This window comes from Wyeomyia smithii, chromosome 2 (assembly GCF_029784165.1).
Source record: "Wyeomyia smithii strain HCP4-BCI-WySm-NY-G18 chromosome 2, ASM2978416v1, whole genome shotgun sequence".
Lineage (NCBI taxonomy): Eukaryota > Metazoa > Arthropoda > Insecta > Diptera > Culicidae > Wyeomyia > Wyeomyia smithii.
Window position 1 is genome coordinate 32017926 of NC_073695.1, and position 26167 is coordinate 32044092.

General features: G+C 39.3%; 1 protein-coding gene across 2 annotated transcripts in view; it reads right to left on the reverse strand.

Moving 5' to 3' along the window:
- LOC129724887 (myosin light chain kinase 2, skeletal/cardiac muscle-like) overlaps positions 1-20146 on the reverse strand; it is a 60992-nt gene extending 40846 nt beyond the window's left edge. The window contains exon 1 of one of the 2 annotated variants that reach the window (XM_055680162.1): positions 19313-20146. In XM_055680162.1, coding sequence (XP_055536137.1) covers positions 19313-19346 — 34 coding nt within the window. In that variant the 5' untranslated portion in view covers positions 19347-20146. Of the gene's footprint in view, positions 1-6659; positions 6700-19312 lie in introns of those variants that run through there. The other variant, XM_055680163.1, reaches the window with a different exon arrangement.
- Between the last annotated feature and the right edge of the window lie 6021 nt (positions 20147-26167).

Consider the following 26167-nt stretch of genomic DNA (forward strand, 5'->3'; position numbering starts at 1 on the left):
TTGCTTTGTGAAATATACTAAAACTATGCCAAACCCGGTTTCGTAGAATCACCGTTTTGAGCTCAGTTTTTGTCCGATTTAAGATCTGTTTTTTTTTTTCAAAAGATGGGTAAAAAGATGCTAATATGTGGACAAACTCTTTGAATTTTGATATTTGGTCTCAAAACAAAATGGCGTCGGAAAAACCTCAAAAATTTCCAGTTTCTCAAAAATTCAAAATGGCGCCATTGTTGCCCCTTAAGTTGAAATATGTTCAAACTCGGGGAAATTTAGTTTTGCATGAAAATACACAAAAAAATATATATAGAAGCCAAGGCAGAAAAAAAGTCAATTTTTGTTGCACTGTGTAATCGGTCTGTCGCATTAAAAGTAAGATAGTAAGTAAGTCGGTTTGTTTTCAACCGATTTCCTTTATCCTTGTAGCAATCGATTATACACGCATCCACCCAAGTGCAAAAAACTATTTTTTGTACATGCTATTGTACTATTGTACTATTGAAAATTACCAAGCCTTGTTGAAAATTACATCCTCTGATTAGTCACTTGATGGCTCCCCCTGAAAAGGTCGACAGAATAGTATACCTAGCTAGCCGGGAATGCACTCTTTGGGCAACAAATAAACCTGCTTCAGGTTAAACTAATTACATTTGATTGATGGGTAGTGGGACGCCTGTATCAGCTGGCTTTCTGAATTTGCTTTCGGCTTAAATAATTTACGTTTTGATTTGCCGGTTGAGCGTTTCGGCAGTCTTCCCCGCGAAAAAGCTTTGCCTTATTTTAGCATTAACACGAGCAAGTATTACGTGCTTGATCCTAGCAATCAAGATCCACCACGGCCGTCTAAATTTCTAAATGTGAAAAAAGCTTTTCCAGTGTGCTTGTTAGAGTGCTTTATTCCCTTACTGTCGGGTAGCCATCAGCATCATTTCCGATGTTGAACAGCGATGCTCTCACAAGAACGTTGTACGGCACTTACGTCCATTTTCCGGATACAATTCCGGATTCTTGTAGTCAGTTGCTTCGTATCCTTGGCCCTCCAATTGTTTTTATATGCTAGGGCTGATACTGAGTGAGCCAAAGAAATCCTCTAGGCACTGGGGCAAGTTTGTTGGGTTACGATCTTTTTCAAACTTGTGCTTGAACTTGTATTTCACTTCAGGCGGTGTGGATGACTTGTCGCTGGAGTAGTAATTATCATTACCTGGAATATGCGTTTTGGACAGCGGAAAATAGCTTTCGTCGTCCAGAACGAAAGACCTCCCGCGGTATTTTTTGGTCATCCACCGACACTGTGTTTTAACCGTCTCAATCTGCTCCTCCGTGTACTCCGGCGACCTCGTCTTCTTCCTGCAGACGATTCCTTCCATCTTGAGGGTCCGATGGATCAATACGTGGGAGCAGCCATATTTCCGACCGGCGTCACGCAGGCTGGTTGCGTACTTGTTGTCAAACAGCTTCTTTAACGATGTCTTCCTCTCCTTCGTCATTATCGTCACCGGACGACCACTTCCGACCTTCCGCTCTACGTTCAGGGAACCAAGGATACGATATACCGTACTGACAGGTACATTTTCTTCCTTCAAATGTGTCACCGTGAACTTTTTTCCTTGCTGGAAATGCGTTTCGTAGAACCGTACAATGCGTTCGCGGAGCACGTGCTGTTTCGACGCCATCTTTGCTTTGACTAAATTCAAACTAGCAAAACCAAACACGCCTACTGTTGCTAGGGAGCCCAAAGAGCAATTTTCTTGGAGAAAGAAAATTTTACGCTCTGTATTTGAGTTACTGAAAGGTATTGAAAATATTCTCATTTTTTATTTAACACCCGTTAAATGCTCTCTCATTCTGTTTAGTCAGTGATATCGTATTTTTTTGTGCGAATTGAAAATCGGTAGCATTTCAACAGCTCGTTTGCACAAAAATGCGAATATATGCTTGTTTAATTTTTGAATGTTCATTTGTTATTTAAAGAACACAACATTTTTTTGTTGTGGAATTAGACTACTGCGTCCATTATTAAGAACTTTTGTAGTATATCCCCCTTACTGTACGTCCTGGATTGACAGTTCCTGGTAAAAAGCGTTGCTTCAATTTGAGGCGCCTGTCAGTGAAACGTAATACACTAAGGTCGCTTTTTTCGCGGTATTCTTTACGCGGTTTTTTAAGCGGCTATTTTTACGCGGATTCCGGAATTTACGTGGTTTTTATTTACGCAGATTCCGGAATTTATGCGATTTTGTTTATGCGAATTCCGGAGTTTACGCGGTTTTCTTTACGCGAATTAACGCGGTTTTTTTACGCGGATTCCGGAAATCACGCGTTTTTTTCGCGGATTTCGGAATACGCGTTTTTTTACGTGAAATTAGCTAGTTGGGTACATAGCGGCTAGAAATAAAGATACGGTCTCTTCCCCATCGAGACGCGAAGCGGTTCAGATCCCCAATAAACGTTCCTATCAGTAATAATTTTAAACTAGTTTAAGTCCTGTGTGAATCACAATAGATCTAAGTTCTGGTCGCAGTGATGAGTCCACACAGGAAAGTCCTGTGTGATGACTTTTCTAAACAAAGCCGAAAACCCCGATTAAGCTTTGAAGAAGAATAACCAATCACCCACTATTGGTCGAGTGATGATCGGGTGCCTCGACAGTCTTCCAATAAGGTATAATGTGTTTAATGAAGCCAATTACCTTCCGAGGATTAGCAGATCAAATGTCACTAGGTTGTAAGCAACCCTTGCTGAGAAATTTGATTCTTTCCATGTATAACGCACCACAGCTGCAAAGCGACAGGTATCATCCTGAACTCGGTACGGGATTAAAAATTCTCGATGAGTCGGATACGGAACTGGTACGGGTTTCGGGTAAAAATACCGACCATCTCTAATACAGAGTATCTACTTATTAAGCTCTAATAGCTAATTTTAGAGTGAAGTTTAGCTAATAGTAATTTTTGATTTGACGTTATTACCCTTTTTGGCTGGTTTGGGTGGTTCCTCCCAGTTATCAGTACATTACCCTAGTGGTTACTAATACATTAGTACATTAAACAACGAAACAGTGAAGCAAATTCAGATCGAAGAACGCGAGTGGATAGGTGAAAACCGAACACTACTGAAACACGTTTGAAAGCCTTTTGAAGACCAACAGTGGCACTATTTGCGCTGTAATTGGTGCGGTGAAACGGAATGTGCAAAAATGGTGATCTCCGTAATGTTCTACTAAGCTTCTGAAACCATAATAGACCATAATAATGGAAAAAGTACTCCCCCTTGAGGGCATTCTTTCGTGGCTCTTACAGTTATGGATGAGCTCCCCAGCTCCGAAAAGATTTCTCTTTGTGCCAGCATAGTGTGAATCCAGTTGACTATGCACTTCCATTGTTGCACTCGGGAGTGATCGCGAGTTCTTTGAATGATATACGCTAAGATTACGATTATCTATTATTTTCTCAATGTCAATAATTTTTATCCAACACTATTTATAAGCATAAATCTCTGAAAAAATGCTGGTGGCTCTTAAAAATTTCAAAATTGTAAAGGCTTATTGATATCATCCTGGTTTCGGCAATGCTCATATGAGCTGATAATTGCCCATTAGGGTGGGGCACAGTGATCGACTTTTCAGAACCAAGTTTTTTTTGCATTCCATTTGAGGCCCCAAACAATCCTAAACTTATCGGACGTCGATTGGTTTTGTCTTGGCGCATTGCAGTTCAAATTTGTATGAAAATATGTATGTGAAAACCTACTTTTTTGCATTTACCTTTATAGAGAGCTCAGTAATACTTTAATTAGTTAAAGTATTAAAGTATAGTGATTTAGATGCTTAACAACTTTGTCGAAGACACTGAAGAGCTGTTGAATTAGACTGACCAGACGTACCGTTTTGAACGGGACAGTACCGTTTTTAGGACCATTTTCAACCGTTTTTTGCCACTTTGTACCGTTTTTGGATGCTCCTTGAGAAAATTTTCCAGTAAAGCTTCAATGAGCACAGAGTCCATGACAGTTGCAAACCGTTCAAATATTTACAAAATGGAAAACAAGCTTCTTGAATTTGTGAAAGTTACTGATTCTTTTTGTACCCTCCTGCACCGCACCACTGGAATATCCTATCTATCATAAACGCGATTGCAAATTGAGACCATGTTAGGCAAAAGAACAAGACATCAAAACCATAAATAATTGTTTGCATATTTAAATTTGGTCAATAATAATTTATCAAACTCAATCATTACAAGTGTCCCGTTCCAGAACCCATTTGTACAGTTTTTCCCCCGAGAAAATCTGGTCAGCCTATGTTGAATGTGAACAAATCAACTGCCACCAACGTAGCTAAAGTGTTTGAAGAGCTTTTGTCGACAGCCAGGATGTCCCCAAAAAATGTTATGACTGTTCAAAGTTGAGTATGTCGAATTGAATGCAGAAAATAATTTTTTCTGCCAACACTACCCGAGTACCTGCGTCAGTAGAATTATCAACAAAAGTATCCAGTCGTATCGAGTTCATACACTCAGCTAGATCAAGCAAACAAATGTTGGCCAATATTCTTGGCGCAGATAGGACCTACCAGGGTGGGGAAATGTACCCGTACGCTACAATATTCACACGGCAGTAGCAAGATTTTTGTAATTACCACTGTTGAATGAAACACTACGCGACAGTAGCCGCTACCGAAGTTGCATACGATCTGCTTTATCTCTTGCTTTTTGTCACGAATTCAATATAAGAAACAATTCTCTCGCTCACTTCTCTTTATACTGTTGTCATTGTACAGACAATCTCTGGCTCGTGTGTTATTGACTGTAGCTGTCTGGGCTATTTATTGCATTTATTACGAATTGAAGTGGAATCATATTACTTAGCATCGAATTTATTTGGGTCCGAGGACGTTAATTGAATTTGTAAGATTCATGCTTTTATTGCCCTGCTTTTGCTTGAATAAGCTAAATTTGGATTTGATTTTCGCTACAGCGAACTATTTTCGAATGAAAAAGTTTAGAAGTTGGGATTCAAATCTTCTGGTGTTCACGATTGATGATATTTTTCGGCAGTACATGTAAAGAAATTATTCATTTTCCATCTTATTACTGTACTAAACTGCGCATGATTGCTAATTATTGTCATTCGCACAATGCTACACTGCCTATAATCTGGAAAATCATCAAGTTGAGAAAACAGCACTTGAAGATATTTCTCTTTTTTTGATATTTCTCCTGCTTGTGGTGGGCTATTCTAATTTTTTCGACATGATGTAATGAAATAGACCTCAATCATAACTTTTTCATTGAAGAATTGCCTTTGTCGCGAAAATCACAATGAGAAACAAGGAAGAGACTAATATGCGATTATTTAGGCCATCGAATAGCAAAATAATCGTATACCAGTCCCACTTTCAACCACTCGGTGTACTACTCTATATTTTTCTTAAGTATTTTGAAAATGGGCAGACGTTTATGGCCACAGACAGCGTCTAAATATTCTGCATGGAGAATGGCGGAAACATCCACCCATTACTTACCCCGACTTTAAGGTCGTCGTTGAAAAAGCAAAATATAAGGTTGAAATCTTACATATGCTACTGAATAATATCCTTTCTTATGTCTTCAGTGTTTCGAAATACTTGCTGAATTAAATTATTCCGCATTAGCCCGTGCATTTAGCATATCGGAAAAGTGGTATTGAGAAAGGGAAGTTTCAAATTTCATTACAACAGTGACTTGACGGAAGACGACGGTGATGAAAAGAGGTACAAGCTGTTTTTATCTAAGCAACTAAAAACTTCTGAGTTCTGACAATTTCAACTTGAAAAATTATTTGAAGTAAACAGATAATCCACAGGAAATTAATCTCTTGCAGAAAACAGCATTGCTCAAGGTTTATCCCTCTGATTGACGAAACCAATAACCTTTCGGGAACGAACTTTCAGGAAAAGTTGCAGTTTCAGTGTCTACTTAAAATTATCTTTTGTGTTGAATTTATTTGGCATAACTTTCCAATCATTAATTTTAATGATTTGTAACAGTAAAAAGCTTGAAAAACAGCACCAAGTAGTTATTATATGGATTGTAGGAGAAATATGGCTATACTCAGGAAAAACATTTGGTGGGACTGATATACGATTATTTTCAAGATGGGACAACTTGACCTCACATTTTTTCGGACTTTCTTCAAATAAAACATACTTTTTTGTTTCCTTAATTGATAATAGAGCAAGAAATAGATGGAATCTGATATTTAACTCAAAAACGATGAAAATCCATATGGGACTGGTATGCGATTATAGGCAGTACAGTCGAGATATCGAAGCGGCCGGAGATCGGCACAAAAGAAAATCGTTAACCATCCGTGTTGGCTTCTAGTCAAACGATTCTCTCAAATCGAGAAGCGTACAGTTGAACGCTGCTGTCGCAGTCTGCAAGAGAGGCAACAATTCTTTTCGATACGGTGTCATGCAAAAATGTCAACTTTTCGATACATCATGTTTCAGAGGTATATTCTAAGGAAATCTGACTGACGCCGGTTTCCTGGTAGTGTTGGCAGAAAAAAATTATTTATAGCATTTAATTCGACATACTTAACTTTAAACAGCTATAACATTTTAAGAGACATCCTAGCTCTTTAGTGTCGGCAAAGTTGTTGAGCATCAAAAAACCTACCTTTTGAAGTCATAAATCGTATAGTTTTAACCATTATGAGGTCTCTAGAATGAAAAATGCAAAAAAGTAGATTTCTCATACAAACTGTCATACAAATTTGGAATGCAATGCGCCAAGCAGAGACAAGACCAATAGACTTCCTATAAATTTAGGATTGTTTAGGGCCCCAAATAGAAAAAAAACTCGGTTCTAGCTTTGTGCTATCAAGTTTTATTTTTCCCATATAACGACGCCTATTGTCCATCTTAGGCTATTTTCAGAAACATTATTCCCGGAAATTACTTTTTAAGTGTTGGATAAAAGGAATTGTGATTACTGTCGAATACAATTGCAATATAAATAAAATAAATAACCTTATGTAGTTCTACGTCAACCTTGCGGTCGTGGCTTTGTTTACAAACCCTTCTGTTATTGTGCGGTTCGCTGTATGAAATAGATACACTCGAAATATTTTTTACGTTATTTTTACGTCAAAGTTCCTGTAATGGTTCATATTCTGTCATTTTGCATGATTTATGTTACAAACATAACATCTACGTGAAAATCACATGCATACTATGTATTATCACGTACCGTCTACGTGAACTTGACAACGTCAAACAAAATGTTCTAGAAGAAGTATCGCGTGAATTCTCTGTGCGAAAATATCCAGAAATCAAAATTGCGAAGTCTGATTCAGTTTTAGAACATAAAACAGAAGTTCTCGATGATATGTCAACAAGTGAGTTTTTGAAAAACCATCATAATTTGATATCGAGTTTTGAACCTACAGGTATGACAGAGATTCAGTTCAGAGGATGAGAAGTAACCTGAACATGCAGCTAACAGTAATTATCGTCAGCGAATGTCATTCTATTCACCAAATTTCAAGTCGTTTGATTTATTTATGAATTTGCATGCCCAGCCGAATTCTTATCCAACATATTTCGTTAATTTCTGCAAATCATCTCCTGCATCTTGAAGATTAGAAAAATTATACGTTGTATAAAACTTATTAGTTATCAGATACTCAAATGCTTTACATTTTACCGGTAGGTAAATTCTACGTGAAACTCACATAAAAAGCATATGTTTATAGAAACAAATTCACAGGATAATTCATCTAACCAGATCATGATGAACTCAAATGAAAATCACGCAGAATTTACGTGAAAATGACAGTGGAAAAAATTCACATAGCTTTTCTGGTAACTATAACGTGAAAAATATTTTGAGTGTAGATTGCAAACCAACACGCGTTGTTGCCAATTCTGCCAATAATGATTTTGTCTGTAATAACAGTACTTTTTAACGAAGGTACTGCTGGCGATATGTTTGAAAAAGGAAAGTTTACAAATCTAAAGGGTGTCACGATAAAAAAATTGACGTGTGTTTGATTTTGATGATTTTGATAGTGGCTCTTTAGTTGCAAGAATGATATCAAAGCAAGAGGAGCAATGCGTCATAATTTTGCTCGTGCATCACGAAATTCCAACTACTCGCACACCAAGTAGGCGAAACTGTTGAATGTGGGCAAATCAACTGCCACCAACGTAGCTTAAGTGTTTGGAGAGATTTTGTCGACAGCCAGAAAGACTGGATCAGGGGGACCGAAAGCCAGAGGCCACAAAATTACGAAAAACGTGTCTACAATCGTGCATCGAGCTAAATACTACAAGGTATACTGCCCTAGGGGTTGTATGAAATGGTTACGTAGGACTAAATGTATATATTATATGCTGAGATAAACTGTTCATAGGCAACACTACCGTTTATGTTTGATGGTCGTTATTGTAAAACTAACGATGCATGAATACATAAAAATTTTACATAAATTTTAGTAGTTGCGAAAATTCTCATAACTCTTATCTTCAAGCATCTATAAGTTCTTAAAAGATCCGATTCCTTAATCTTCAGTTAGAAATTCATGCTGATGATCGAATCAACGGTAGCATTGAATATCTTGCTTGACCGCTCTGCGCTGTGCCCTCCAGTAGCTGTGCCTGCTAAATATTCTGCAGCGTACGATGGTAACTGTTACTGCCGTATGCAAAATAAAGGTAACATGTTCCGCAGTGCCTGGAAGATGACTCATATGCAGCTCTCGTTTCTCAATGTCGCGTACCTCTAACAGCTATACACTCCACTCGCTATTGTGTGACAAACTAGACTGAAGCTAAATTTTTTACACGCAGTCTTTTGTATCGAGTTCAGCGTAGATTTTTGCCATTAGGGCGTGTCCACGCAGCTTAGAAAAAGAAAAAAAAAACAAAACACCTTTGATACTACTGAGTGATTTTCATAAGCACCAAAAGAAAGTTTTTACTCTCCCGATACGGAAATCACTCTGGTTCTTAGAATAACTAATTTTCGTTACTAATATTTGACTGATAACGGTGTTCGAGTGGGCACAAAGAAACAATTAAACCGGAAAATCACTCAATTTAGCAGTGAAAATTCTTGAAATGAGGGTTATATCTTGCTGTGATAAACTATTAATAGGCAACACTACCTTATCTTTGGTGCTCCCTGGTCGTTATTGTAAATATGATTATTGAGAAATATATGAACATTTCACACTAGTAGTTGTGAAAATTCTCATAACTCTTGTCTTCAAACTAAATTCTCCAGCTCGAGATGTGTGTTACAGAACGCTGATGATCGCAACACCACCGGTAGCATTGAATATTTTGCTTGGCCGTGCATAATAAAATTTGCTCTCCGCTGTTTCCCTCAAAATATCATGCAGCGTTGAAATCTGACGCAACATTTGCCAGTTTCATTTTCAATTTCACAAAATGTAATCTAGTATAGAAAACAAAGACGTAGTCCTACGTTAAAAAACGAGCCGGACGAGGAGTTGATGACTCCAAATCATGACGATAAGCAAAACAAGCCGACCAGAGTATTCACGTCGGTGGTTCTCATCCTTTTTGGCTTCGCGTCCCCTTCTGCTAAGTACAAAGAGCTCTACGGGTCACAGCTCTCCAAGAGAATTTCAAATACAAGTTTCGTAATTCGACGCAGTCTGTCAGTCAGTCGGCGTGTCTAATTTGTTTCATGCCTTGGATTCATCTTGCAGGGTTGAACAAATAATTCGCGACCCTTCTTGGATGAGTTTCACGCCCCCCTTGCCAGCCACGGCATTGCTGATTTAAGTGATAAATCATACTAATCCGACTCTAATTACTGGTTTCTTGAAAAAAATGTGGGTTAATTTTTCAACACATTTAGTTTCTGGATCTAAAAAGCCTGATCACCTGCTTATTTAGTCATAGGTAAAATTCAATCGAATCCCAGTTACTTAATCACAAGGTAACTGACAATCTGTCCGATTCTTTTATTTTAGAATCGCGAAGCTCGTTTTTGGTTTGGCTCGGATTAGTAGTGGAACTACACGGGAAGTACTGGCTGTCGTAAATCTTTGATGGATTGTAGGAAAAACAAGTTTCTAGTGCCGAAAAGGTCTTGTTTATGACAGTCCATCAATGTGCCAAACATTATTGCTGTACCTACTCGAAGGTAATTCTTTTGAGCTTCTAGCTGTTTCCGAAAAACAAAACTGTCGTTATGGAGGGAATACATACCGTGCAAGTTACATAGGACGCTTTATTAAAAGGTGCTCTTTTTTCACGCTTACGTACGCCGTAGAATAGAATAAATGTATTTATTCCGGTAATTATTTTTATAGAAACACCTTACCGTAAATCGTAGCTCATAGACACGCCTTCGCCATCGGCGAACGGACTGTTGTTTATTTTTCGGCTCATCGAATTGGCCATCCCTGTCGAAAAACTTGGTAAGCGGAACCCGAAGTCGAAATTATTCATTTGGATAGTTCGTTCATCGCATCGTCTTGACTAATGCCAAGCATCCACCGAGCAGAAGTAGGTAATATGGAATACTACGGCTTTGGCGCACTGTCAACTTGGATCAGTGCTGTAATAACTTATTCGTTCGGAACCGATTGAGGGTTAGTTCATTAACCAAGCAGCACTTGCAACATGTTTTCAAATGAGACTACTCAATATTTGTTGTTTTAAAACTTTTTCAACGGTGCAAGAAACTTTTTCGGTTACTCTGAAGAAATATAAAAGAATTCAGCAACATTTTGCTATTTACGTGTATCATTCTCGTAACTGAAAACTAGAAATTGCTCAATAGTTTTCTGCAATCTATTTCCAACTGCATATTTCATGATGCTTTTAAATAACGATAATGTCACATGATGTTGCATATTGTTGTTTCACAAACGTTTTCTTTTAAGGAAAGCAAACTAGTGATGAAAATGTATAGCAACATCTTGTTGAACCATATATTTGCTAAAATTACCACACAGTAAACAGCCATCTCTAATATAAACGAATGATAAATGATTATTGTTGGAAATAAGGTTTTGTTATTCCATATTCCGCATGATTAACACTGCAAATCCACTGAGCAAGGTTTTCTGAACTATCGTTTCCCAAAATATTGTTCATAATTGGACGAGTTTGAATCATAAAATTTCTTTTACAACACTTTATAAAAGGCGCGTGAATAATTACGAAGCAAAAACATTTTTTGCACGGTAAATTTTGAATCGCAGGTAGAATAACATACCTATCAGAAGCGTAAGTAGAGAAAAAGTTCGATATATTTGAGGTTTTTTATAATGTATGTAGTTATATTGAACTTCGCGACACCATCACCGAAGAGTAATGACAGTAAAGGTAAACAAACTTAACTTTATTTCTCCTCTCTTTTCTTCCTATACTGCAGCGGCTATCGATGCAAATGATGTTTCACATAGCACTGTTAGTTGCATATAGGCTCCACCTCCTGCGCTTTTTCGGTTATTTACAAGTTGAATAAAAGTAACGGATGCGATTTATTACAATCTTTGAATGCTGCATTGAGAGTTGCATTTGCTTCATTGCAACAATGCGTGCTGCTTGGGTATGAATGACATTGTGCATGGACGGCGATGAACGATTTTGAACTGTGATTGTATTTTCTATTTGCAGCAACCATTCATCGGTGTCAAAATCTGCAGAAACGGTTTATAAAGTTTGTGTCTGTTGCCATAGTTTTTTTTTGTTTCATCACAAAATGACTTCTTAACCAACAGTAAGTAGTTACCTAGTGTGGAAAATAAATAAACAACGCCGTATTTGGGCCAATGTTTTTCTGGCTTAACTTTGTATATTTCCGGGAGTCATTTCGATTTCATTCATCGAAGCGTAAACCACAGATTTCCGCACGTCCACTTACTTTCGTTCAGCTGAGGAATTTCGCGCCGGTTCTCAACTCCTACATAAACATGGGCGCGAATATAAACAATTTCTGTTAATCACTTCCTATGGCTATCGCGATCGCCCGCGCGTGCGGTCTTCGGATGATTTACTATATTTGGACGATTCCAAACAGGTTGATGATGCTTAATGATCATGACCTAGCTAGAATTATAAACTAAATAGATTTGTTTTCCGAATGACACAAGAATAACAATGAAAATTATGATTATGAAAAATTCATTTTCTTCTATATGTATCATAAATTATCGAATAGAAAGTTGTCAAAGCTTTAACGGCAAAAATAGGAGATATTTTGGATTTATCACTATAGAGATAGTAATCGTTACCGGTTCTGTTTTGATGATTCATCTGCTGATTCTACTGTTCAATTGAGAGATTTATATGGTGCAAAAATGGAGTGAATTTTTGTGTGGGTGGAAGCACTCTAATGTGTGTGGGAGAACACAGATTTACGATTGGTAAAAAGTGGCATAAATGGTAAAAAACATAATTTACCTTTTACTTGTTTATGTGTCAGCCAATGCGTGTACGTGTGATAAATTTTTGTTTTCTAGACGAGTACGAACTTGCCAGTTAATGTCTAATTTTTCATCATTAATCCATTATTTAATTCTAACTTGAAACATTTTTTCCGGTTCAAATCTTGTTTGGTTATAAATACTTTCGATTCAGTTGTGAACACTTATAAGTACATAACACACGACAAGAACTAAAAGAAAACGTACAAAGGTCTACCATCATTCTGTGCCGAACACGCATCAGTACTGGACGTGTTTGGTGATCGGTCCGATAGAGTATAAAACAAAAGACGTGTGAACAAGTGTTGGCATTGTTTGCCTGGTCGAGTGAAATAAATCCGGGTTCAAGGTCGTTCCTTTGTGCAACTTTTTCGCATCGTGACTGCCAGCTGGTGCGTAAGCCGATTTGGCTGCTGGCTGGATTGTGCTACAGCAGTGGACGAGACACAAACGAGGAAAAAGAAGAAGCCATCAGTGTCAGCGGGTCGTATCGCTGTGTGGAGTGATCTCACACCTGGCTCGCTGCTGGTGGCTGTTTGGTGCTGCTGTATTGGTGCTGCTGGCTGTAACGGCTGCTACTTCGAACGATCGGACAACCAACCTTACTGGAAGGGAGAAATAAAAAGGTACGTGTTCTTGTCAGCGCTAGTGCGCTAAACATAGCGCGATGGATGTAGATCCCTCGCCTCCCGCGCCACCATCCCCGAACCCCTCTGACCCTGACCCTTCTGTTACCCCTGTTCATTCTTCAGTCCCCCCTCGCCCCAGGCTTTACCCAGACGGAGCCCAGGGCAGCTATACTGTTTATTTTCGGCCAAAGGCAGGACCGAAATCGAAAAAGTTGAACCTCTTGCAGATTTCTAAAGACCTGACGAAGGAGTACAAGGGCGTGACCGAAATTTCCAAGGTCCGGCCTAACAAGCTCCGTGTCGTGGTCGGTAACCTGAAAGAGGCCAACGATATAGCTTGCTCTGAGCTCTTCACACGCGAGTATCGCGTTTACATACCCGCACGAGACGTGGAGATCGACGGTGTCATAACCGATTCGAGTCTGTCCGTCGAGTGTATACTGCAAAGTGCCAAAGGGTGCTTTAAGAACAAAACGTGTCCCGAAGTAAAGGTGCTCGACTGCAAGCAATTGCGGTCAGCATCGATCATCGGTGGCAAAACAGTATACACTCCGTCAGACTCGTTTCGAGTTACGTTCGCCGGGTCTGCACTACCAAGCCACGTCTCGATCCACCGGGTTCGTCTCCCTGTGAGGCTCTACGTGCCCCGCGTCATGAACTGCCTGAATTGCAAGCAGTTAGGCCATACAGCCGCCTACTGCTGCAATAAGGCACGTTGTGGCAAGTGTGGGGAGTCTCATGCGGAAGATTCTTGCAGTGTTAACGCTGAAAAGTGTATTCACTGCGGAGAAAATCTGCATGAGCTCTCGACATGTGCGGTGTACATGCAGCGCAGGGATAAAATAAAACGGTCTCTCAAAGAGCGCTCAAAGCGTTCCTACGCTGACATGCTGAAGAAGACCGTTACCACTTCTCCCGTTACTTCGAACCCCTTCGATCTGTTGCCCTCTGAGGAAACCGATTCTGACGATTCACCAGCGGGAGCATCTTACGCCAATCCTGGGGAGTCTAGAAAGAGGAAAAGTGTTTCCTCTCCTAAACTTCCCAGAAAAGGTCCTAAGATTTCTCAAAGTGAAATGAAGGTTACAAACAAACCAAACAGTGCTGCGGAAAAACCGAAGCAAACTCCTCCTGGGCTGGCAAATTTAAAGTCCCAGAAGGAGTTCCCAGCACTGCCAGGAACATCTAAAACCCCAGTTGCTCCTTTTACACTCCCAGTTGATGAAACAAACTCTGGATTAGTGAAATTTTCTGACATTGTGGACTGGATTTTTGAAACTTTCAATGTACCCGATCCAATTAAAATTTTTCTAACAGCATTCCTCCCAACAGTTAGATCATTTTTGAAGCAGTTGACTGCCCAATGGCCTCTCCTTGCAGCGATTGTATCCTTCGATGCCTAATTCAACTGCGTATATGAAGGATTCTATCTCTGTCTTACAGTGGAATTGTAGAAGTATTTTACCAAAAATTGATTCGTTTAAAGTTTTGATAAATAAAAACAAATGCGATGCATTTTCCCTTTGTGAAACTTGGCTTACTTCAAATATTGATCTCAACTTCCATGATTTTAATATTATTCGCCTTGATCGAGACACCCCATATGGAGGAGTACTTTTAGGGATTAAAAAGTGCTATTCTTTCTATCGTATTAACCTCCCCTCGATTCCAGGCATCGAAGTTGTCGCATGTCAAATGACAATACAAGGTAAAGAGCTTTGTATTGCCTCAATATATATTCCCCCCAGAGCACAGGTTGGGCAACGGCTGCTCTTTGATTTAATAGAACTTCTTCCCTCGCCACGTTTGATTTTGGGAGACTTCAACTCTCATGGCGTGGCTTGGGGTTCCCCATACAATGATAACCGCTCCTCTTTAATCTATAACCTTTGCGATGACTTCGACATGACTATTTTAAACAACGGTGAAATGACACGTATCCCGAAACCTCCAGCGCGCCCAAGCGCTTTGGATCTATCCTTATGTTCGACGTCGCTACGGTTGGATTGCACATGGAAGGTAATCCTCGATCCTCACGGTAGCGACCATCTGCCTATTCTTATTTCAATTACTAACGGGTCAACTCGCATGCGACCAATTGACATTCCGTATGACCTCACACGAAATGTCGATTGGAAGTTATACGAGGAAATGATTTCAAAAGCGGTCGAGTCGATTCAACATCATTCACCACTTGAAGAATACAACCTCCTCGCGGGCTTGATTCTCGACGCCGCGTTGCAAGCCCAAACGAAGAAATATCCCGGCGTAACGATCAAAGAACGGCCTCCCACTCCGTGGTGGGACCAAGAGTGCTCCGATGTCTACACGCAAAGATCCGACGCGTTTAAGGCCTACCAGACGGGAGGTATACCTGGCGACTATTTACGGTATTCGGAGCTTGATACCAAGCTTAAAAGCTTGGCTAAAGCAAAGAAACGTGGATATTGGCGTCGGTTCGTGAACGAGACGTCGAGGGAGACATCGATGAGCACTCTTTGGAACACAGCCCGAAGAATGCGGAATCGCGTAACGGTCAACGAAAGCGAGGAGTCTTCAAGTAGGTGGATATTTGATTTTGCCAGGAAAGTATGTCCGGACTCTGTTCCTGAGCAAAATATTGTTCGCGATGCGTCTCCGGGCCACGACGCGATAGAATCACCTTTTACGATGGCAGAACTTTCAGTTGCCCTCCTGTCCTGTAACAATAACGCGCCTGGATTAGATAGAATCAAATTCAACTTGTTGAAGAATCTACCCGGCAATGCCAAGAGGCGCTTGTTGAACTTGTTCAATAAGTTCCTGGAGCAAAACATTGTACCGCAGGATTGGAGGCAAGTGAAGGTGATCGCCATCCAAAAACCAGGGAAACCAGCTTCTAATCACAACTCTTATAGGCCGATTGCAATGCTATCCTGTATCCGGAAATTGATGGAAAAAATGATACTCCGTCGTTTAGACCACTGGGTCGAATCAAATGGTCTACTATCAGAAACTCAATTTGGCTTCCGCCGTGCCAAAGGGACGAATGATTGTCTTGCGTTGCTTTCAACAGATATTCAGCTGGCGTATGCTCGTAAAGAACAAATGGCGTCTGCGTTCTTGGACATTAAGGGGGCTTTTGATTCCGTTTCTATTGACATTCTTTCGGGTAAACTTCACCGACAAGGATTTTCTCCAATTTTGAACAATTTTTTGCACAACTTGTTGTCCGAAAAGCACATGCATTTTACGCATGGCGATTTGGCAACTTTTCGCATTAGCTACATGGGTCTTCCCCAGGGCTCATGTTTAAGCCCCCTTCTTTACAACTTTTATGTAAATGACATCGACGAATGTCTGGCAAATTCATGCACGATAAGACAACTTGCAGACGACAGTGTAATCTCTGTTACAGGAGCCAAAGCTGCCGATTTGCAAGGACCATTGCAAGATACCTTGGACAATTTGTCTGCTTGGGCTTTACAGCTAGGTATCGAATTCTCTCCGGAGAAGACTGAGATAGTAGTTTTTTCTAGGAAGCATGAACCTGCTCAGCTTCAAACACAATTAATGGGTAAAACGATTTCTCAGGTTTTGGTACACAAATATCTTGGTGTCTGGTTCGACTCTAAAGGCACCTGGGGTTGTCACGTGAGGTATCTGATGAAAAAATGTCAACAAAGAGTGAATTTTCTTCGTACAATAACCGGACAATGGTGGGGAGCCCATCCAGGAGACCTTATAAGGCTTTACCAAACAACGATATTGTCTGTTATTGAATACGGGTGTTTCTGCTTCCGCTCCGCAGCAAACACACATTTGATCAAACTGGAGCGAATACAATATCGTTGTTTGCGTATCGCCTTAGGTTGCATGCAGTCGACCCATACGATGAGTTTGGAGGTTTTAGCTGGAGTACTACCATTGAAAAACCGCTTCTGGAGCCTGTCTTCTCGTATTCTAATCAAATGTGAGGTCTTGAACCGTCCCGTGATTGAAAATTTTGAAAGGTTAATCGAACTTAATTCTCAAACCCGTTTTATGACATTGTATTTCAATCACATGTCCCAAAATATTAACCCTTCTTCGAATATTCCAAATCGTGTCGACTTATCAAATACTTCTGATTCTACTGTGTTTTTCGATACATCCATGATAGAAGAAACTCGTGGAATCCCGGATCATTTACGCGTGCAGCAGATCCCTAAAATTTTTTCCAATAAATATCGAAACATCAACTGCGACAATATGTACTACACTGACGGATCACTTCTTGATGGGTCCACTGGCTTCGGTATCTTCAATAACAATTTAACCGTCTCCCATAAGCTCGATAATCCTGCTTCTGTTTACGTCGCAGAATTAGCTGCAATTCAGTACACCCTAGGGATTATCGAAAAAATGCCCACGGACCATTATTTCATCTTTACGGACAGTCTCAGTTCCATTGAGGCTCTCCGATCGATGAAAGATGTTAAGCACTCTCCGTATTTCCTGGGGAAAATACGGGAACATCTGAGTGCTTTATCCGAAAAATCTACTCAGATTACCTTAGCGTGGGTCCCTTCTCACTGCTCGATACCGGGTAATGAGAAAGCGGACTCTTTGGCTAAGGTGGGCGCAACAAACGGTGATATTTATGAAAGACCAATTGCCTTTAATGAATTTTTCGCACTTGTACGTCAGAATACGATCATCAGTTGGCAAAATGCTTGGACCAGAGGGGAATTGGGAAGGTGGTTACATTCCATAATCCCCAAAGTATCGACGAACCCGTGGTTCAAGGGGTTGGATGTAGGTCGGGATTTCATTTGCGTGATGTCCCGGCTTATGTCCAATCACTATAGATTTGACGCGCTCCTCCGTCGTGTTGGGCTCGGGGAAAGTGGTATCTGTGCCTGTGGTGAAGGTTATCACGACATAGAGCATGTGGTTTGGTCATGCCCTGTACACCGTGACGCCAGGTCTAAATTAATAGCTTCCCTGCAGGCCGAGGGTAGACAGCCGGCTGTTCCTGTTCGTGATGTCTTGGCGAGCCGTGACCTATCCTACATGTCCCTTATATACGTTTTCCTGAAATCCATCCACGCCCCAGTCTAGTCCCGTTCCCCTCCGTCTACACCCAACAAAACGACAAGAACACGTTTGAACCTTAAGCACAAAACCAGCAACCAGACCCCGCACAACAGAACCAGGACCCAAGGACTACGAGCCTCTGTCCCAACTCACGACATCGTGGCTCAGCAGAACGAATCCATACATGCCATTCGACGATTATCAGACGACCATTGAACAACAAAACACTGATTGGAAATCCCATGCTAGTTTTAAGTTAGACTTAATTTCAGCTCGTAGTCGGCAGCGAGGATAAAAAATTTGCTTTAGTTTTTAAGTCATCAGATATAATTGGCGCCGTTAAACATTAAATTGTATTTGTGCCGTGTCAAATAAATGTTATGTGAAGAAAAAAAAAAAAAAAAAAAAGGTCTACCATGAGAGGCTTTAGCGAAATCAGTTCGTATAGATTATAATTTGATGCAACAGTGTAAATTATCGAAAATAATGGTTTTAGTTTCTTTGGTTTGAATTTTTTGTATCAAAAAACTTTTTTTTAGCCAGTGCCAGTATTTTTTGGTATTTTTGAAAAAAAATGTTGATATATTATTAATTTTTTTTAATTTGAAAAAAATAGACATAATTCATTGATAAGATGTATAAAATGTAATTTTTGTTTTCATTAAATTCGAAGTAAGGAATACACCTAATAATTTTGAAACTGTAACAAAAGAAATATTTCCCCTTCCCTCTTGCAGAACGAAGAGAGAACACCAATGAGCCAGGCGAAAAAGAAGGATTTTTTTTTCTGCCGGAAATGATTTTACTGGCCGTCATAAATCAACCAAATGTTTACTTATATTTAGCATACAAGACAACGCCAACAAAATATTTCATTCTTGAGCGAGTAAACCACCTGCGCCCCCATTGGTTGTATAACGATCGATGGATGCGCAAGTGTTTTACTACGTTTTGTACGTGTGAAACGTCTAGATTGGTTCGAAGTTATTCTCCAAACAAGGAATCTCAGCTTATGATTTACCACTAAACAGCACGTTTTGAGCTTAATTTACATCACCAATTAGTAAAATTTAGTGTGGATTTATGACATTCGCTGCGAAACAATTCAAATTTGTGTTGCAGCTATATGTAAAGTTCATAAATCGGAGGCCAACAAATCACAATAAACATACCTGCTACTGGATAGTTCTCGTCAACCTTGATCATGTTGACCCTCTGCAAGCGTGACCGTTCTTTCGTGAATGTACGTCACTTTCTATCTACCAATCACTACGATCAACCAGAAATTCTTCCCCGCCTGGCCCAAAAGGTCACTTTTCACTTTTCAACACCTCCGGGCGAGGTTGAAGTTATTTTCTCATTCGAACAATTTTCCTTTCTTCTGTTGGTTTGATGGCCATTGAAGCCGTAAATTCTCAATGTTTTTTCACTTTCCACACAGGCTTATACTGACATACACACACGTGTTTCCACACGACTAAAGTGTGACGCGGAATTTTCGACCGTACTCGAATTTGTATATGAATATGCAAAGATGTGAGGTTTTCTTGTCCCCCAATAACCTCAGCCAGAATTCCTTTTCAGAAAGATTTATTACTTCTTCAGCTGCACAATCTGAGTGCAATCTGGCGATTTGTTAGAAAATTTTACGCCTCGTTTGCACTTCCGGTCCTACATTTCTGCATGAGACGCGTTCATTCAGTTTCAACTCAATGATACAACCACCTCACAGTACTTGCACTTTCCTTTTTCGTCCACTAAAAGTCCCTCAAAAAATCCACTCTATCAGCGTCTCTTATCAAGTTTAAAGGTATTTTAAACAACAGAAACGTTCACATACGCGCACAAACACCAACACGCACTTTTTGAATCGGCGCTACCGAATCAGTTGTGATCTTCAAATTGGTACTTCGAACAGAGAATGAAAATCGAAAGTCGACCAAAACAAACCCGCGCTTCCGAGACGCGTCCGCCGTGGGAAAAGCGCCAAAGTCAAGTGCTCTCGTCAAGTGGCGCAAAACCGTTCGGGAGGGATTCGGACGAAAAATTTGAGAAAAGGCCGGCGAGCGGAATTATCCACCACCGCGCAACGCTGCGAGATGGAGAAGATTTTCGAGGATTCTCTCGCTCCGGGATCGACCGCACGGTGTCGGCTTCGAAGTTGTTAGGCCCCGATACGATGCGTCTGAGTTGACAAAGTACGGTAACAATGGGATGGAAATTGTGGTTTGTTTCATTCTTAAAGCCGTAAGTTTTGAATATATTAAAAAAAATAGAAAACTGTCAGAGTTTTGTGATATTTATTTCCTATTTCTGCACTACAAACATGACTAGAATTAATGCCTATTCCCTAGTTAAATATTTTAATATGCAGGCAGTAATTAATCTTCGGAAAAATTTCTACTAAAGAGAAAATTGTTTTGCGTCAGTTACTATCATACGATATGCTAAATGGCGAGAAATGTAACAGAACTCATTCTCTATATATTTTTTGTGTAATTTGAACAAAAAATTGGCAAACCGAACAAGTAATGTTTATGAAAGGGTTCCCGTAGCATCCCGTACCGAAAAAGTGTCTGACAAAGAACCCATCTCGCAGTTTTGAATACGTCGCCAAAAGCGACAAAACCGACATAAAGGAACGCCGTAAAGAAAGCGTGAAACTGACTGAAATATTTTTAGAAACATCGTTCGCTTGTACCGATTTCGTTTTGTTCAATTGTTGTAATATTTTCCACCTCGTTTTTCCTCGCGCGTCTGCGACTTAACCGCTGGCGCCCTGCCCTCCCTTCCGTGGGCGGGTGTTTGGCGAGTCGAAGAAAATACGCCTAATTTGAATATTAATCGCCCCACACATTGGCACGCGGCACACACGATCTCGAGCAGCTGGTCTCTGACAAAGGGGAAAATGAAAAACCGAAAAGCAACCCAACGGTCATGTACTGCCGGTACCCGCATAACTGTCCCATAATGATTTTTGTCACTTTTGAGTTATCATTGGGAATCGACTTGATTGTTATCATATTTTTTCGAAAAAAATCTGAAATTGATACTTTTGTATGGAAAAACATGGAAAAAATACCAAGTTGTGTTTGTCCCATATTGAAAGTACCCGTATTACAGTCCCACTGCATAGTGGTACAAACTGCGAATATAGAATTTTGCTTTAGTGTATATCGGATAATTTTAGGCATATAGAAGTATGTCATTCAATTAACTTTACTAATGTTGTTTTTCTGTAGTACAGTCTACGTTGTCAGTGATACTGCCGGTTGCTGGTTGAATTTATATGTGATGGGACAAAATATGCGAGTACTTTTGAAATGTACCTGCATATTTTGTCCCATATTGTTTTTTTTTTTTCTAATTATATATCGTAAAACGAATTCCATCCATGTTTTTTTGTTCTCAACGTTGAACTTATGGTGCCATGAAACTGTTCTGGTCATTGGTTTTGGATGTAATTGCTTAAAATAGCTGGAAATCAGAAAACTCACGGATAATATTAAATCGCCGTTTTCTCAACATGTTGTTTTTTCATTATGGGACAGTTATCCGGGTACCGGCAGTGTAGCAAAATGTGAATTTTTACCACGAAGGGAAGTACTGGTTGCGCTTTTCCGGTGAATGTTGGTGGCATAACTTTTATCCGAACAACTGAAAATATGCTTATTATACCTATAAAGGGGTCATCAGGGGTCATTGCAGCCGACATGATAATGATCGAATCTTACTTCTATTAATTTCGAAACAAAGATACAATTATTCGCTGAGCATAACTCAATCAAAGCTTCGCAAAGCATCCTATAAGCCTTACAGAACATGATGCGGTTTCGTTAGAGAAATCGTAAATATTTACAGTGGAAAAGAATCACAATCCGTTCATAAAGATTTTTTGTGCAGCTCCCACGCTTTCGCAACGTATAAAAGCGGTGAATTCCGTCCAGTGTTTATTCGCCTTCTATGTTGTGACCACAGTCGCACATTCCTCAGAAATTTAGAAGTTATGTTGCAGTTCCGTAACTGAAGGGGCACCAAAATTCACAGGAATGGTTGAATAGCTAATCTTTAATTTTTTCCGCTTTGAGTTTTTAGAATGCACTTTTTTCATTTTGTCGAACAGTTTTATTATTCTTAGTAAAACCGCATAGTCTTTGATTTCATAAAATAAATAAAATTCTTTGACAAATGTTCGGAAATATTTGCAATAAATGAAAACGAGAATCCTGCATGCAGTAACGAGTTAGCATTTTTTTTCGAATGAGTGGTATCAAAAACGACGTATTGTAAAACGACCAATGTTTTAGTTCACAATTGCATGAGGTATTTATTTCTTGTCAGTTTTTCAATATTTGAAGGCAAAAGAACTGTACAAAATGTTGTTTGTATTATTATTTCTCCTCGCTATCACTATCACAGACTAGCAGACAAAACACTTTGAACAAATTTTTAATAAAACCATCGTTTGGATGATACCAGTACTTCATGTCAGTAACATTAGCACTAACGTTTGCTTTTAAAAACGCCCATTTTTTGTATGGTAATTTACTGAAAATTCAGCAAACAAAAATGATTCAGAAACACTACCGAGATTTTAAAGATTTTGTGCCTAGATTCACGACAATATGTTACACCTTTCATTTTTTTTATAACCTCGCTCTCATTTGTCCCGTTCTCGGCAAAAAAAAAACCGAGCTTTGAGAGTAAATTTTGAATGCGTAGGTTAAGTTAAAATATAAGTTGAAAATGTGTATGGATAAACTTAGTAAACATTGCAAATTTAATAAAGACTATCGATGTTTGCAATGGGACACCGCCTCTAATGTCTACGCTTATAAATTACACCAGGAGCGCAACTATGTTTGTTGCCATCTATCAAAGAATTGTAATGCCGTTCAAATCGTAGTACAGGTCGGACTCGATTATCCGGAACATCAAAAAAATTTTCATTCCGGATAATCGAATCACACAAAAAATACTGAAATTTTGCGATTAACGAAAAAATTTCTTTTCTTTATTTTACTTGTATGATATAGTGGCGTAACCAGAAGTTACTTCTGAGGCGAAAGGGGGTAAAATCTTAAGAAGCAAAAAAAATTGGACATTGATTATTTTCACTTGATTCGAACATGTCCCAAACATGCCGCAAGTCACTTAAATGGTAACAAATATGCCAGAAGGGATGGTAAAGGCAAAATTTCGGAATAAAAATTGAAAACGGACACAAAAAAAATGAAATTCCGGATAATCGAATTCCGGATAATCGAGTTTCCGGATAATCGAGTCCGACCTGTAGTCCCATATTCTATACCAGCAGTTCTCAACCTTTTTTTGTCCGCGTACCCCTTGGAGATATTTCCCAAATCAATTTTACCCCCTGGCTTAGAATGTTCTCACAGAGTGGGAGAGAGCAGTGGTAGATCATGTTGTGGTAGTCTAGTTCAGGTTTCAAGTTGAACTATGGTTTGTTTGTTTGCTATAGTCAAATTTTAAGAGCAAGTTTGAACAACAAATTAAGTATTATAGAGAAAAATTGCTTTGTCCGCCCTTACTGATTTTTCTTTCGCGTACCCCCTGAATGAAAAACGCGTACCCCAGGTTTAGAGCCGTTGTTCTACACAAATTTCATGCACGACAACTATGCTTCGAACGGCAGTGTAGAAAGTATCGATTTTGCATTCACATCAGAACTGGATGCTGTTGCTTTGCTATAATATTAAAGTAATTCATCGTCATATGAAAATGGTGAAACGTGATAATGAAAAGTTAAAACAAAATTTGATATTGATTCCATTTGTGGTCTCAAAAATCCTAAACTTATCGGCGGTCGATGACTAGTGACTTCGCTTGGTGCATTGCTTTTCAAATATGTATGAGAAAACCTACGTTTTGCAACCTTGATCCACCCTAATGAGTATTGTGCGCATCCGCTTTTGACCACCTCCCCTCGCCCTAATTTTGAGCTGTTGTCCAAATCATGGACAACATGGACGAATGGTAGTAAGACACAACGGAGTTTTATAGGAAAACCATGTTTTTTTTAATGAAAATACATTGTGTTTAGTAGTGACAGTAAGTTCTAGAACGTAAGAATAATGTGTATAGAAGGCATTTCATAGCTATTTTCTTTGTCAATGAGCAAAATACTCGGAAAAATTTCAATTTTACTGCCATATCTTGCCATTGGACATTTTTTGCAGATGTCCTATTGTTGTTTTTCTGAGTATAAATTGATTCATGAAAGGTTTTTGATAACAAAATGTTACTGTAATGACAGTTTCATAGTGTAAAATTATCTTAGTTATTTAATCTTGTATTCTGACGTTGAACCACGGAGAATAGACATTAAGGTTCATATTTAAAAGATTGAAAATCGTGTGTAAAAATTTGAATCAAATTATGTTAAAACACTAGCGTCATCTGTCGTTACAATGCATAAATGTTGCAATATCGATATTTTATCGATATCAATGCTTGGTTTGTTAGCGGCACATTATCGCAGATTTATCACAGAGAACAGACTAACAGGCGACGAGTAAATGGTCTGAAAAAAGTGTGAAAATTTTGCATGTGTGCCATGAATTATCCTCCAAATAATACTCCTCGTTATGTTAAGTGGTAAAATAAAGTGTTATGTCGCTACGTTGCTAAACAGACTGTATTTTCATCAGTGAATGACGTTAAAATATATTGGCTATGCCGTTCGCTCTACGGCAACGGTAGCGACATCACATCTTAGTTTACCACTCAGCATGACGGGGGGTGTAATTCGGAGAGTATATTTTTGCGTGCGTGCGTGTTTTACACACTTTTTATCGTTTGCTTGTCTGTTTGTTCTCTGTGGATTTATGTTTAAAATTACGGTTTCAAGTTTTTACACATCCTTTGAAAATAAAATGAACGTCTGTTCTCTATCTACAGACTAACAGACATAACACTTTGAACAAATCATCAATCTATTCATCGTTCGGATGATAACTGTAGTTCACGTAAGTAACACTAGCACCACAGAACATATGTTCATATAAAGAAATTTTAAAATCGTGTGTAAAAATTTGAATCGAAATACGTTGATACACTAACGACATTTGGCTTGTGGTGCCCCAGTTGCACTGCATAAATATTGCCGTATCGAAATTTAATCGATATCGTCGCATGGTTTGAAAGTGACGGGAGCGCCACATAGCAGAAGTATTACCACTTACAGTTAAATGACGGTTGCAAGTTCTTACACATCCTTTGAAAATAAGATGAACGACTGCTCTCTGTGCTAGCACCACTTACTGCCGTGTTCGCGCTGCGTCCTGTATTCCGACAACGTGAATGTGTCAAATTGGGAACTACGAAAAATGTATGAGATAGAAAGACAGCGCCTCAGACGGATTTGTCGCGTGACAACTGTTATATGATGAAAATTTTAAATGATCATTTTTTGTGGCGATGGAGCTTGGTACCAGTGTTACGTTTGTTAGTCTGTGGTACCTCTCTCTCTACGCATCCGCCCAAATGCTGAAAATTCTAATTTGATTATGCGAACTATTGCACTATTCAAAACTGTCAAGCCTTGTTGAAGCGCAGATTGCGGCCTCTGATTGGTCGTTCAATACTTGCATTCCCTAACGCGGCTGACCGAATATTATACCCAGTAAACCAGGAATGTACTTTGCGGGCTATATAAGAGCTTGCTTCAGCTCAAGCCAACACCTTTGAGTCCCTCTTCTGTGTGGAATACTATCCGATACGATTTATATGGCAACAAAATATAAGAGGTTGTTCTTTGCAAAAAGTAGTGTCCATGTTAAATCGGTAATTATGAATGAATTTAATTGTTACACGTGAGAGTATCCTTTCAACTCAATGCGTCTAAAGGTACGCTATCTCATTGTAAATTTTTTTGCTTCATTTCTCAAAAGGTGCTATAGAAATCATAGAAGCTATTTTATTTCTTGAATAGGTTGATCTATTTATACCTACCAAATCCTGTAAAAACATAACCTCAAACTAGAAACTCATATCTCATATATTAG